At 39.5% G+C, this 16106-nt stretch overlaps 1 protein-coding gene across 4 annotated transcripts in view; it reads right to left on the bottom strand.

Moving 5' to 3' along the window:
- KIAA1549 (KIAA1549 ortholog) overlaps positions 1 to 16106 on the bottom strand; it is a 144752-nt gene continuing 128646 nt past the window's right edge. The window contains exons 15-20 of one of the 4 annotated variants that reach the window (XM_034062835.1): positions 15326 to 15470; positions 13320 to 13649; positions 12347 to 12399; positions 8641 to 8786; positions 6630 to 6784; positions 1 to 1556 (exon numbers count right to left, since the gene is read on the bottom strand). In XM_034062835.1, the coding sequence (XP_033918726.1) occupies positions 1302 to 1556; positions 6630 to 6784; positions 8641 to 8786; positions 12347 to 12399; positions 13320 to 13649; positions 15326 to 15470 (1084 nt within the window). In that variant the 3' untranslated portion in view covers positions 1 to 1301. The remainder of the gene's footprint in view (positions 1557 to 6629; positions 6785 to 8640; positions 8787 to 12346; positions 12400 to 13319; positions 13650 to 15325; positions 15471 to 16106) is intronic. The other 3 variants (XM_034062836.1, XM_034062837.1, XM_034062838.1) reach the window with 3 other exon arrangements.

Below are 16106 nucleotides of genomic sequence, written 5' to 3'. Positions count from 1 at the left end.
TAAGTAAAATTTCTGTATGTATTATGTCAGTTACAGTTATGCAATGGCCAAATATTAGTAAATTCATAGCTAGTATTAAATTAAAACCGAAAAAAACAGCGACAAACAGTTCCATGGCACGTACCATTCTTACCATGGGGATAATGCTCATCCTTTGTCCAAAGGGACAGTGGAAACAAGTATAAATATAGAAACTGTCTCGAAACTGCAAATCTAAGCCTAGGTTAATGCTCTAAACCGTCACTGACTTTCACTAAAATTATTCAGATCCAAACATAAGCAATGATTTAGGACATCAATTTATAACATAATGCTGGTGACCCTGTACCAGTTAGGCTGGCTTGGTTTCTGTCCACAAAGCAAACGACAGAGTGGCAATATTTTATCGCTGGTCTTGCAAGAGCATATAGTATGTAAATATATTGTTTAAAGATATATGTACACATTGCCCCAAATTCAGCTGTGGCTGAGTGTTCTTCTTCTGGTTTTCAGTATTTTTGAAACAAAGTAAATACCAAGCCCTTTCTGTTTGGATGCTTTGCTTTGTTTTTCCAGCCTGAATGAGTCTACAGATATTTTCTTGGTTATACAAGGCCAATGTTTCACTTTGCAAACATTGAAGATGAAGGAACACTTGAAGCTTCAGCACCAGAAGGAAAACAAGGAAGAGTGCAGAGGGTAGCTCCATTTGGAAGCATAGAGCTATAACAATTATTGTTCCAGTTTGTTACAAGTAGCTCATAAAGACTTTTATTCTAAGCAGTCCCACTGTTCCTGACAACCAAAGTGATTTTTATGTGGGATCACACCTTCAACACCCTTGAGCTGACACAGTTTGTAGTCTTGCAGAACAGCAACACAAACCAGTTCCCCATACGCACTGGAGAATCAGAATATTTGCAATCTCTTGCAAAATGTCATCTCAGTTTATTCAAGACTTCACCTACTTCTTTAGAAAAAGGAGTCTATCATACATGGAGTTTGCTTCAGTGTTTTTTTGTTGCTGGAGTGTTGAGCTCCTGACCTAAGGTTTTATTTATGTTACGTTGAATAAGGGCAGGGAGAGAAGAGAAGCACCGTAATATTAGCATATCAATTAATACTACTTGTGATGACACCAATGATTTCCCCTGTTTGTCCCCATCTCTCCCTACTATTCTGTTGCCTTTTTCAGTTTTTCCAGAGTGCTGTCAACAGAGCTGTGAAGTTCATTCCTTTGAGAGAACAACATTGCTGATTTCCTCTAAGTCTTTGCTTCCATAGGAAGCAGATACCTGACATATTTGCAAGGGAATGCTAAATCAACTATGGAAGTTCTGCACTGTTGTCTGTTTCTGAGAAAGTCGTAGAAGTTCTTCTCTAATTGCTTTGATAAGAGAGGCTGACGAGTGACCTGGCTGGAGGTCCTCAGTGGAACTGGTGGTGTAGCAAAGGCCCTGGCCCTGAAGGCTGTTGTGTGGAAGCTGAGCAGGAGGTGCTGAGGGCTGCCTGGCTGAAGTCCTCGGCATCGGGAATACTGGTGAGGAGGAATATTCTTGGTGTCCATGCGTATGCGTCTGGAAAAAGGTAGAAAGCGTTATTGTACTTTCTGAGTAAGCGTGATAATCCCAGAAAAGACAAGAAAGCAAAAACGCAACAAACAGAGGGAAAGCGACATGGAGATGCTTCTATCTGCTGCCACTGTTCTTCAGTTGTATGAATGAATGATTCCTCTTATGAGCACAAAACAACAAGCGCACACAAAATTGCTGGACTGCCTCAAGTTCAGGGATTTGCAAAGTCTCTGAGCATCCATTAAAAAGCCTTACCCCTTTACTAGACTTATATATTTAGAAACTGCAGTGGAAGGAGGTGGGGAGAAAACCCACATAACTGGAAGTCAATAGAATTAGCTTCTATTTCCTTGGCTTTCCATCAAATTCCTAAATGATAGCAGGCAAATCACTTTCTTTCCGGCTGTCATTCCTCCATACTGTTTCCACATAGAGATACTACTATTTTCATCTTCCCCTCCACTGCCTGGCTTGCCTGTTCAGGCTGTACACTTGTGAGGACCCTGTGACTGACCAATGCCCAGGAAAACACAGTCAACAGAAGAAGCAACAGGAGAAAATTATTAAAATCAGAAAGATTATATATATATATATATATATATATATATATTTGTACTCAATAGCTGTTTTAAACATCTGAGAAACTTTATCCCAGTTTAGGGACAATCATTGTTTCAGGGTAGAAAGGGGTTAATTCTCTATTTGTTTGTAAGGTACATTTTCTAACAAAACAAGAGAAACAAAACACAAGCCTGAGTTTATGGGCTTGTGTATCTGGAAAAAGATCTGCTTACACTACAGCAAAGCATGAATTTACTGTACACTAGGTGGACTCCATGGACTCCTGTATGTGCACACACGATGTACATTGTGAAAATCTGAACTCCATCCCTAAAGCAAGGGTTTCCTCTTGCCTAGTATTGCTGAAGGCTGAGAGACAGCCAGAAGAAAACACTGGACATAAAGGACTTGAACACACCATGCTGAATATACTCAGCTGTGAGCAAAGCAGCGTAATCCCCTTTCAAAGGGTCTCTGCTGGGGATGAGGAGCAGCTCGCTGCAGCAAGCTCCGGTCACAGTTATCACAATTTAGTGAGCACTAACTACACCTTCTCTGTGGATAAGCCCTGAGTAGTAGCAGAGAGAACAATCCGATGAGGGAAGAAAGGACTGCAAGGTCAGCTAGAAGAGGATTTGGGGGTAAGGGGAAGGGAAATGAAAGAATTACAGCGCAGAGCCTGGGAAGGATATAGGGGACCAAGGGTGACTGGCAGCTCCTTAATATCTCTAATAATATAAGTTACTAAGATCTAAGACATTTTATATAAAGTAGAACTTGTAACAGATTCTGACTCTTTCACAGCTCATGTGAAGCACTCATAATTTACACAGTTAATTTGGGGATAGAGATTAAGAGGAAAAGAGGCTTTAACAGAAGAATGACAGGTAAATAAGGTTCTCCAAGTATCATCCTGTCTTACTACTTATAAAAGGGAGGTGAGTTTAGTATCAGAAAGGAATGAATCGTTGCCTTGATTATTCAGAGCTATATATTTGGCAGTGAAACCTGAAACTAATTCATATGTGCAGTCTAGAGTTAGTAAACCTGACAAGTGCTCTGTGGGTTTATAGAAAAGAGGTGACATAAAAAATATTAAAAGCAAGGATTCCTTGACACATGAGTCTTAACAGAAATCTAAATTGTGTTCGGGTTTCTTTCACATTAAAATGTATTACATGATTCAGTTTGTATCACAAATTGCACTGAACTGCCACCCTAAGAATGGTATATTAAGGGAAGTCAGGAAGAAATCTGATGACTGCAGTGGCTGTTTTTTAACATTAAGGCTATCAAAGTTTTCTTAAATATCTCAGAAAAAACAGAAGTGGAATTTCTGTGATCTCCTATATAGCATCAGAATCAAACCAGACTGGCTTAGAAACCTAACCTATACTAAACTACAACAGCAAAATAAGGAGACTAAAAAGCTTGGAAGAATTTTTGCTGGGCCTTTTTTCCACTTTCAGATTTCTTTACTAACAGAAATGCACATTGATATATATTATATATGTACCAATCTATAGTTTTATATAGTATCTATAAATTACATATTTTCATATAGAAAATTCTGTATAATTAACAGCAATACAAAATAATTGTCAAAAATATCTTTACTGAGTCTTCTTTCTTAAGGAATGAAGATGTAAGAGATCACATTGTGAATTTTTGAATCTTCATTTTAATAACTGTTGAACTCTTGCCAATTTCAACTGGATTTTGTGTATAAGTTTACACACAAACATATTTATGAACAGATATCTAACATCCACAAAACCAGTCCGCTGATTAGCACATCCTGATTTGTGCCATCACTGAGTCTGTTTCTGAGTGGCAGAAAGGCCAAGTTAAGCTGTGCTCAGCTACAGCTGTCAGCCAGCACATATCTCACAGGGGATAGCTAGCGGACAAGAGAGACAACCTGAAGTATAGTGAGATGGTTTAGAGATACTACAGTGGGAAGCCAGAGTATAAGATCAGAATAAAAAGATAAGAGTGGCTTAGGGGAAAGACTGGAAACCTGAAAATGACGTAGGAGAACAGTGGAGAGTTACAGGGGACTGTAATAAGTGGATAATAAGTGATGCCAAGTGGTGGTAGGGAGGTAGATATGCAACACATTACACATATCTGTAAGAAATGAGGATTCATCTGTTCTGCTGCTCAAATGACCACTTTCTCAGTACTGTATTCTGTGTCAGCTAAGGAAATGCTGTAATTAACCTGGTTGTCCAGGCCTTCCAGATGGAGAATTAAGGTGAACTGATGATAACTTGCACATTGGCTTTGGATGAGCAGATACAAGTGAGAGGTCACATTTTAGTGGAAAATCAGGTGTTGACTGCTGGAGTAATAGCTGAGGACAGTGTGAGGAAAAGCGCCACTGCAGGAAGACAAATCCAGATGCTTCTTGAGTTTGTGGGCGAGAAGAACACTCTAGACCTAACCTTCCTAAGAGCAGGAAACTTTCTCAGAATGAGGGAACAGTAAGACTGTTTACAAGGAATTGGTAGAATGCTGAACCATAAGGAATGTGACCACCATTAAGTAAAACCTCCTTTCAAAAAGAAGTAAAGTCAAATTCAGAGCTCTGTTCTAGTGAAGGAATCCGAAGTACAGAAAACTAAAAGAATCAACTAAGAATACCTTTTTTTTTGTTTTTTGTTTTTTTTTCCTTTTAATGGGAATGATCCTTTGTAAAAAAGAAATAATTCCTCACAGGAAAAGGAAGGCACTAGATGAGCTCTCCTACAACTAAATGACACCATACTCAAATAGCTCTAGTCCACGATCTCCTCCTTTTGCCTTTTTTCATTTTTAAAGAGACCAAACTGAAAAATGTAACACTGCAAAAACATATGAGCTGCAGCAACCAGAGAGCAAAAAGTTCTGTCAAAGCTGAGGATGTGTTTTTAACTCTGGTTAATTAGAAGAAGTCAACCTGGACTGAGGTGACAGGTACCCATCTGAAATGGTGACCAAAGGTGCAAACTGCAATCAAATCATATTGTACTGGGCCATGAATCTTTTAAAGTTGCACAGGTAACATGTCAAACCCAACAGTTTGCGTAACATCTTAGATAATGGGTCCATAATTGAATTTTCAGTAACATTTGCAAGTCATATAGTAAAATATTAAGAAAGTAACAGCTGAACATGCATTTGGGGGACAGAAGGGAAAGGCCCCCAGATCTAGAAAAGCAGTGTAATTTTCAGAGAAGACAGACAAATTATAAGGGCAATGAACAGTAACCTAGAGATGCCTCTGAAAATGGAACAGGAGAGATACTAAGATCTCTCATGCAAGCGCTCTTCTACATGTAAACTGAAATTATGATCTTACACTCAAATATCACAGTTCCAAGCACAGATAGCAAGTTAAATCAAGCAATACATCTTCCAGCTTTGACAGTTAACGTTTCTGAATAATATCAGTAGAGTTTGTCTCCTGTGTGCCAAGTTCTCAAAAGCTTTAATGCTGCTCCTCTCAAGCTGATCTGGAGTAGTGGCAGCTCAGCTATACTAAAATCTAAAGAGCAGGCCCATCCTGTTGCATTCTTTCTCTGCAAAGCCATTACCGGGTCATGCAGTACTGCAAAGCAACTTCAAGTAGTGTGAACACACACTGCCTTAAGTGTGCAAAAGGAGGAGATCCTTCCTTCCTTCCTCCCTCAAGGAAGAAACCAGAATGACAGCTTGAGCAAAGGAGCAAAAGAAGAAGCATGAAGTTGTTACTCTCAAGAGCACTTCAATAAAGCTGTCACAGGTCAGTCTGCTTCAGGATGCAAGTACTCAAACATGGATTGGTAGCAGGCAGCTGTATCTTTCCTGGAAAGGCCATGTACTATCTTCAACCTCACACATCTGGCTGAATCAGAAATGTCAACTTTTAGAAGCATCCCTGCCAAGACCATGAAATCATGATGGCTGCCTAGGCAGCACTGCTAAATGAGTACATATTAATTTACCACATCATGCTCACTCGGGCTAGGAAAATAACTTGTTTAGAAGCACCTCTACTGTTATGTGCAAGTATGTACCTTATTCCATTGCCCTAACTCCTGCTGTTGCGCACTGATACATAAGACAAAAGAACTATACCAATACAAAGTAGGACAGTAGTCTGGGACAATTTAATTTAACTTTTCTACTTACAATGGTCTCAAAATACAGTGGCATATTTCAAAGAAGAAAATGGAAAGCAGTATCCACCTCTGCTGGAGCTCAGAAGCAGAACTGGGTGAACTGCAATTAATGGGTGAAGGCCTCAAGTGAGAAAAAAAATAAACAGGTTAGGGTAAAGTGAGAGAAAGCAGTTAGAGAGCAGCAAAGGTGACAGCAAGCAAAAGTTAGAAGAGCTAACAAGGGTTTGAAGAGCAAAGCAAAGAATGTCAGAGAAGCAAACTGAAAGTATTCCAGGGGGAAAAAGTTCCAAACAGTAATGCAGGAAAATAATATACCCGAACATATCATCACTACTTCGGAAACTATGCAAATGTGTAACACAGTACTCACTGCATCTCGCCTAGCATATTCATCCTCTCCACGGTACTGGGGCCACCCTGGCCCCCCCGGCTGGCCATGCCCTGCTCTGCCTGAGGGGATCTCCACTTGTTGACCTCCGATCCTGCTAGCAATTCCCACCTGAGTGAGGTGCTGTATCTGAGAACCTTAAAAGCAAATATTGTTTTTTCATCTTTATACACAGTAAAGTTTGTAGGGCAGACAAATGACAACATAAAACTTTGGTGGAAGCAGGAAACGAGAAGAAATTTGAGCTTTGTTTCTTTGCGATTAATAAAAAAATCAGCAGAAAGAAGGCTTCAGTGTAGAATAAAGAAGGAAAAGTTATGTGCATTTTGTGCAGTTCATTTGAGTGTGATGCTTTTCATTGCCACTGCACGGAAAGAAGAGGTTGAGATACATGCACCTCAGACATGGATGACACTTCACTCCAAAAATATGCCAGCCCTTTCCAAACAGTGTTTACTGAAAGCCCTGGCAATGCTTTCATGTAAATTACTTAGCAGCAAAGAAAAGACATTTGCTCCTGTGGTACACCTTATTTGCATCACACTGGCAAGACGCTAACACTCCAGACTGCTTTCTATTCCATCTCTCAGGAAAATAAAACACATGACTATATAAGAGTATGGTTCTTTCAGCTTTGCTTTGTGGTTAAATATTAAACGATGCTGTTGCTGACTAACGAGAAGGTCAGAACACACTGTATCTCCTTTCAGCCTGAAAGCTAACCTCCTCCTTTCTCCTTTCTTTTCCTTTCCCTTCCCTTCCCTCCTCTCCTGCTGTTTTCAAACACATGCAAGGACAGCCACCACCATTAATTGCAAGAGATGTAACAACATGCCAGCTTTCCTTTTTCCTAAATTTCCTCCCACAGGGGAACACTATTTTATTATTATAGTATTTTATTATTCATTAGAAATGAAACACATTTAATAAACCCACAGATACATAAGAGAAAACTGTGCATATGTACAAAACGGGAGGAAAAGACAAAAACAACAGATGGACATTTAGGTCACTTCCATATTTTCCTCTAAAAAAAACCCAATATTTGAGAAGTTTGATATTTGCACATAATTACGTTGAAGGACAGGAACTAACCATCTGAATTGCCTCCAAACTTTCAAGCAGAATATACATGAACATTTAGGGAATAGTATGAATAGGACAATAACACAATCATTATTAAACTGTTAACAGTCACTACATCCCTGTCATTCTCATTCATTTAACATTTACAGGGAGAGGATAGCAGCTATCAAAACTAGGCCTCTGACAGGAGTATATGATTGTATTTTCAGTTTTTTCCAACTCCCCAGGAAGAAAATGTTTCTCTGGGAGAAAATTAATTGTGGCATTTGCATAAGAATGGAATCTTTTATTCTTAGAATCAATGTTCGCTGCTTAATTGCCATGTGACATTAGAATCTTATTTATGATAGCACTGATGAGAGCTACATAAATTATCTCAACCAAATCAGGGAAGGGAAGACTTTATACAGGAGAGCAGCAATAGACAATATCGTAAGAACCTAAAAGATCCTGCTTTTATGCATGTTTCTAGGAAGAGAAATTAGAAATATAGATGCAGAGAAGTATTAAAAAGATTTGCTATTTAGCAGGCTGATTTGGGATGCATTAGTTAGCTCATTTAATACAATAAAATAGTTGGCAGTGGGAAGTTGGCTTACATTGTATGGCCTAAACCTATGAAGTTATTTTCCATTGTTAGAGAATGGGTTTTTTTGAAAATATGCTGTGTGATAACCAATGCCTGTGAGGTACTAAAAAGGTGGCAAAGCACTGCCTGTTTTTGCAAGGTTCTATGGATGTTAAGTTAACCGCACCTTATGATGACTTTTTTTTTGGCAGTGAAGACAAGAATCACATTTCAAGTGTAGCAGCTGAAGGAGACTGATGTCATAATGATAATCTCAGTGTAAGAGTAGATACAGAAAATCAGTTATTTTAGAGCATATTCAACTTAAGTGAAGTGTACCTGCAGTGCTTCCAACTGGTCGTGGCCTTGCCACTGATGGCATTTCCTCTGAGTATATCCCTCTGGAGGAATACTGAACCTCAGGTGGCTGCTGGTCTGGGTGCATTAATTCTGCAGGTTGAAGAAAACCTGGCCCAAAGTTCTGCCTGTGGAAAAGTAAGGACTCAAGATTACAATAGGTGAATTGCCTAATTGGAAGCAGTAGTGCAGGTGTACCTCATACAATGGCTGTTTATGATGCCGTTTCACGTACATTTTAACATTAAATGTTAAAGAAAATAGTTACATCTGAGGAATATATTCCTCCTTCATGATCTGCATTGCACTACACTAAGAGTTATAAATTCTTAACAAAATTTCACATGCTACAGAAACCTCAATGAGGAGAAAAGCCCACAGATGTTGTTTTCTCCTTGAAGAAAAAAGGATCTTCAATGAAAAAGAAAATCAGAAAAGTAAGACTTCAGTAGTGATGCAGCTGCTTACCTCAGCAACAAAACTGACTCTTACTCTTACTCAAGAGTTTCTGGGCACACAAACTGTTAGACATAAACAGTCACCAATCTCACTTCATAAATTGTGCCAAGGTAATGGAACTTGTAAAAGGAACACTAATTTGTCCTCAGAACAGGAGTAGAGCAGGATATGGAAAAGCTGCTTTTCCCTAATAACATATCCTAACCCTGGCATGGAGAGATTATATTTTAGGAGATTGATGGCAGCTGAGTTTTCAAGGGTTATTGATTCCTGTCGATATGGTGGAGGTATGGATGTTCAAACTTCAGGTGCTTAGGTTACAGGCACCTCAGATTCCAGCGTACGATCAAAGATAGACACACTCCTCAAGAGGTATTCAAAGCAAATATTAGGTTCACGAAATCATTTTCTGCAGGATCCTCTCACTGATGAGTATAAAGGAAACAAAGTGAGGCAAACACACTAAGTCAGGCACATGAAATTACATGCAGTGAGGACTAGCGGTGAGTTTTCTAAGCCATTTACTTCATTAGCATCTAACCCCTTCTAGGCTATGGACTGCACCCTATCCCATTCCTCAAGAACTCGGTTTTATACCCTTTCATTTTACAGGGAAATCCCGTGACTGCACCTAATTCAAACTGTTCTTGATTTGTGCTTCATCTGGAAAACTACCTACCTTTGTATGACAGCCAGACAGCATAGAAAGTCAACATAATAATAAATAGCCTAATAGAGCCAAATAAGAGCATAATAAAGGACAAGCAATTGTAAATTAAAGTACTAGCTACTTGGCATACAGTATCAAATGGAGGTGGTGTAAGGGGTTCAAGCTGCAACAATCCTATTGTGGAAGTGCCAAAATTTCTCTGGCTCCCTTGCATGCAATCCCACCTGTCCACTCAACAAACCTAAAGGAAACCATTTCCAACCAGATTTACAAGCTAATTAAAATAAATGCTTGAATGGGTAGGTAATGTTTAACAATAGCGCCTTACGTTAATCACTGTAACCAGTAAAGGATGTGATCATCTGGCCGTTTATGACTGCAGTGCTGAGCTGGAACTTTATAGCTGATAAAAGTATTATTAATTTTTTTATGTTGTCTAAAGAAAATATTTTCTCAACATTTCTGCAAATGTACTGGTTTTGTGCCAGTTTTTCAGAAGAAAGGAAGTATATCCTTTACCTCTGATGGATTTGTACTCAAGAGGTGCATATTTAATAACCTATCACCCTTTCTTCTCCATCTTCTTCATAATAGATATAGCTACTCTTTATTATCAGAGATCAATGCAAGAGTATAAAAATGGGATACATCTCTGAATCTGTATCATACAAGCTTTCTAGTGCTCCTCCCCATCTCCAGACTGAGACACACCTTTCATCTCTGCACATTAAAAAAAAAGTAAAATTAATCTCCAGTTATTTAAGTGGGGAGATACTACCCCAAAAATCAATTTTACACCACTAATCTACTATGGCTAAGTATCTCTATCTCTGTTGCATGATGCAATACTCATTTTCTGGCAAAAGCTGTTCATTGTGAAAAGCCTTCACGTTTGCCTAGCTGTTATGTGACCTAGGTCTTTCACATTCACTTTTTTTCTACCCAGGCTGGTTCCACTTCATTAAAGATGCTGTGTTTGTACAGAGAAGGGAACAGTACAGTCACACAGTTATTATTCCATGCATTGGATATTTAAGCCAATGGACTATGACATTGATACATGCCACCTAATCATACTGACCTCAGGTTATTTTTCTTTCCTCTAATTGGTGCACTGTTTCTATCAATTTATCATTATCTTTTGAATTTGAGCATAACCCTCACTCCACAAGCGTGATAACTCACCACTTGTTTTCTATTGGCCAAGCTCTAGGAAGCCTTGTATTCTGATGAAATTTTAAAGGAATTCTTCCTATTAAAGTCAACAACCTTGCACATTGTTAACTTAATCTGCCAGCACTGGAAAAGGAAGCATCTGAACTATTGATAATGATGCCATTCATTTGTAATTTACAGCAAGCCAAAGTGCCTATGCCAAATGTTGATAAATTTTTGAGCAAAAAATATATTGCAAAGACACTATCTTGCTCAGCTGCATTAACATGGGTTACAGCACTTTCATGGTTAACTTATCACATCGTCCCTGACTGCATAACAGGCCAACAAAGAGAAAATTCTCACTAACAAACAGTCGGTTATGCTTTGTGTTGGCAGTTCCAAAGCTCAATCTTCAAGGTAACTTAAATTACAAGAAATACACTGCATGTCATACTGTATGCCATTTCATGTATGCTCCACTCACACTGAAACTGTCACCTTCAGCCAAGACCTAAGTAAGAAAATGTGCTTAGAGATGCTTCCTTTTCTAGTTGTCCCTTTCAAAAATCAGGTTGCAAAGGAATGGTAAAGGAAAATTCTTAGTAACGTCTTTACCATCGAGTTTCCAAGGCAGTGAAGACTTTAGGTGAAATCCAATGAATGATATGGATACCAGTGGGATTTAATCTCACATGGACAGCTGTAAGAAGGCCGGAGGCAGCAGGAGGCCACCATTTTACCACCTAGGTGAGTTGCAGCAGTTTGGAGAGGGTGAGACGAGTCTGATCACAGTGGGAACCATGACTCAAGAGTCCAGCCTCATGTGTAGTTAAAACAGACACCAAATGTGGAACTGAGTGTCACCTGGACAAGTGTTTTCTTCTCTTTGCATGATTCTACCACAGCAAGACCAGGAGAAGATGGAAAATTTGCTCTTTTCTCAGATTTTATAATAATAGGCTTGCACAGCAGGTTTTCTGTGGGAGGGTCACCCTGCTCTGAAATTTGTTCTCAGCTTGGTTAAAAATAGAATGAATCTGTTAGCCATGTGAAAGCTTTTGAGAGTTAGCATTGCCCTGAGGTTACAGAAACAAGATGAAAGCAAGAATATTGGGAGAATGACATGCATCTGAGTAACTGTTTCAGGCACTCTAAAAGCTAAAACTCAGTGGTTTATGCAGTATTTGGAAGGATATCTCTATAGCCAAGGGGGCTATATGGAGGCTTGGATTCCATACAGCATATATATGTCATACATAAATAAATTGCACAGGCTGGATCTGGACTCCTGTTACTTCCCATTTATACAGTACTTTGCATAATAATATACCAGTGCCAGTAAGAACTCTTGAGGAATTGCAAGGAAAATATTAAATGATAATTCTATCAGTGAAAAGCTACCTTGGTAGGAGACCTGGTGCTGTTGGTGGAGTCATTCCGAATTCCACGTATCTCTGTGAGAAGAACAAAAACCCACAAATTAAAATAAAAATGAATACCCTTGGAAGTCCACTGTTAGTCTTTTAAGTAATGAATGGCAGAGATCACTAGGTCTGTATGTGTGACTTGACTACATCATTAAGAGCTTGGGTTTACAAACCCAGAAGCACAAGAAGATCTGTGAATTGTGCTACAGTGGTTAGCAATCTCTTCTGTCTCGTTAGAGGCTTAAGAACCTTTCAGAAATACTTTCTCTCACTTGCAGAAGATCAAGGTCTCCAAAGTCTGCTTAGCTTAAAACTTCAAGAAAACCAGGCTTTGTATTTGGAAATCTCTTTATACCTCAACCAGCATCAGATTGCAGCAGAAACCACAGGACTCAGACTGAACAGTTCAATGGCATTATGAAACTTGTACTGAACTGTCACAGAACTCGAGATGACCTAAAAGAGTAGCCATGTGTCTCGGTGCTCCATAAAATGCAATAGAATCATACACAGAAATCCTGCTTCCCTATCCATCACTTCCTGAAAGCTTTTGAATACCCTGCTGAAAAATATGACCTAAGCCAAATACATTATTTTTTCATTGTCAAAATATGAACTAGCATAAGCATTTAAAAAAATAAAGTTTTACTCTTGGGCATAACAAGACTGCTTTGTGAAAGACTGTAACAGAGAAGAACAGAAAAGTTATTGTAAAGTAGAACTCCTATCTTGTCTTGTGGTTGGAACGGGAAAAGGGAAAAGGACCTAAATGTATTGCTTAAAAAGCAAGTTCACCATCTTCTGATGGTCATTTCTGAATTCTCCTGGTTCCAGAAACTGTTCCACATTCGTGATAAGTCCTGACGGCAAGGGCACAATAACACTGACCGTGGCTCAACTGGTGTGAGCTACCTGCTCAGAAAAGCCTTTTAACTTGCATCACTCACATTAAATGGGTTGTTTACTGCCTGAGTTGGACCATAAGGTGATCCCCACTGGGTACATGTGGTTTCCCTCCCTGCTCGAGCAGGAGTGTTGTTTACCGGCTGTCCTGCAGAGACCCCGGGTGGTGCAATGGCAGTGGAATTGGCTGCTTGGCTACTGGGAGCCACCAGCGCAAAAGCATCATCCAGCAGCGAGTGCATGGTTTGACGAGCCTCTTCAATGGATGGCTGTGGTGGGATGTACTGGGAGACTGGATGGGAAGGCAAGCCAGGGAACTTCCCCACATCAGCTGAAGATGATGTCTGAGGTTCAGGAGGCAAGTCTGGGTCAGACTGGAGAAAACAGAAAGAAGGTGAAGGGCAGCCACAGAGAAGACCTAATCAGCCAGCTTCCAAGCCCCTGTGGGCCTTAAGTCTAAGCAACATTTTCTTTGCCAAAACCACAATGAGATAAATGGTACAAGTGCCAGCGCTGGACAAAACTTGCCCTTTACCCTAACCCGCTTCCACATGCACATATGCATGCACATACATAATGCTAGCTGTGTAAATACTTCATTCACTGTCATCCATGAGACTCTGATCTCAGACAAGGCAGCAGAGCTTTTTGCAGGAGTTACTCAGTTATAACAAATATCTTGTGGTTTGCAAACACATAATGAAGTCATATGTAGAAAGCATCTACCCCACCCAGAAAAAAGACAATCAGCTCTGTCTACATCTCTGACTTCTCTGCAGCTTTTGCAGTTCCAATAAATGAATTCAGTCCTTAGCTTACAACTGACCACGTCAGCAGTAATATTAAGCTGGCATTATTACCTCTCAGAAAACCACACAAATGGAATTGTTATGCAATTAAGTGGATACCTGCATGAAACTTGAATTTGGGTTCATCACCTGAATGGGACTCATACAAGTACTTCACAGCAGCAATACCTGAGGCATGCATCACAATTACTACATGTGATCTCACCACACGGGCTTATTGTTCATCAGTAACAGGAAATTAAATGAGCTTTGCAGCAACAGACTTATTATCAAAGCTCATTCTTACCACTGCATGCTGACTGCAAAATCAGTCATCGAGATGCAAAAGCCTCTACTTTATCAGGGACTTAGCATTCCAAGTACTTTCTCACTACAGATGCCAAAGGGGCTGAGTTTTCTGTGTAACATGTCTTAATTAAACAGCTTCAGATGATAATTCATTCTGCTGCAGCGTAACACTAAAATCATTACAGTCTTGTCTGAATGCAGAGGGAAACTGCAGAAATAGACAGTGTAGTCACCTGACTGCATATGCAGCTAATGGTGAAATTCTTAAAAAATTAATAAACCATCTTTCAAGATGAAAACTGTCCAGGGGTTTCCAGTATTAGCATTAGTCTTAGTAAAGTCTGCTTAGAAGTTGTTAAGGATGCCTAAATACAGTCTGTGACATGGATATGATTGAACAGACACATTCTCCAGTGTCTTTGGTTTTTTTTTTGGACAGGAAGCAAAATTAATTTTCAAGACATTGCATAGAATTGTTTCAAGTTACTATAGTACAAAGACATGCTTCTCTTTCATTAATAATTAATTCCCACATTTGAAAGATGAGAATATTTCTCATGAAAGGAACTGAATCTTCTACTCTTCGAGACCAAAGGAAGAAATTTTCTGTAACATATGAATATATAACATCCAGCAAATTGGACTAGAGTGAAACTATGCTCAAGATATTGCAGAACATGCCAAGCACACTTTCATATGCATAATACAGTGACATTAATGAAAACAAGATTTTGGTTCTTGGCCTCTTTAATATCAAGGAATACTTGGCAAAATTTTACTGCTTAATACTGACAAACTGCCAATGAAATCCCTGTTTCACTTTGATTTACACACTAACTACATAGGACTGAAACTAGCCATATAGACCATAGTCAGAAAGCAAAAAACCTCCCAATGTCACAACCGTAATTACAATTATCAGAACGCTCCCACCATTCAAGAGACATACATACAATATATGCAGAGTTATTGACTCCTGGGGGCCTTTTGTATGTCCCATCACTGTCAGTTGTGATTAACCTGTCCTTTTCTGCATCAATTGGACTCCCATTTATCTGATGTCGCCGGCGCTGCTTGGGAGAACGTTTTGCACGAGAACTTAACAGGAGGAAAATAAAAAGCAGAGAGAAAGAATAAAAAAAACAAGACAACTGTGATCACATTTATTTTTTGCAATTTTTCTTTGTATCCTACTCAAGGCTAAACTCCTTTGACCATTCCCTCCAAATCATGCTTGCCTCAGCCCTGTTTCTCTTCCCTTTCCCATTTTTCCATGCCACTCCCATTAGGTTGCCTTGAATCTGACTCCTGCCTTTCTCTCATTGGCAGCTCTCCAAACTCTTATTCCTCCTTCAAACTCTCTCCATTGTCACCTCCCTTCTACATTTATCTTTCAAAGATGTTTGTGCTCCAGCCTCCCCCCAGTGCTTTTCTAGATCTTTCAGGCCAATGTCAACACATCTGCAACAGCAGAACAGACCATAAAGATTTGCCAACAAAGGTCTGTGCTTGGCATTGCTGGGTTTAACCCTACTAGGCATACAGTCTATGGAACATGTGTAGCTAGAGAAAAGGTACTTTCTATCAGTGCAGAAGCAGTTACAGGGCATCAGTGCTCTGTGAACAAAGTACCAGTATTCATAAATGGAGTTTGGGGAAGACTTTCTCTGAAAAGGCCAGGGAGGCAGGTTCATGACACTCTTTACCCAGATGGAATGCATGAAAGGTTATCTC

Source organism: Melopsittacus undulatus, chromosome 5 (assembly GCF_012275295.1).
Source record: "Melopsittacus undulatus isolate bMelUnd1 chromosome 5, bMelUnd1.mat.Z, whole genome shotgun sequence".
Taxonomy (NCBI): Eukaryota; Metazoa; Chordata; class Aves; order Psittaciformes; family Psittaculidae; genus Melopsittacus; species Melopsittacus undulatus.
This window is presented reverse-complemented; position numbering and strand designations above follow the sequence as displayed.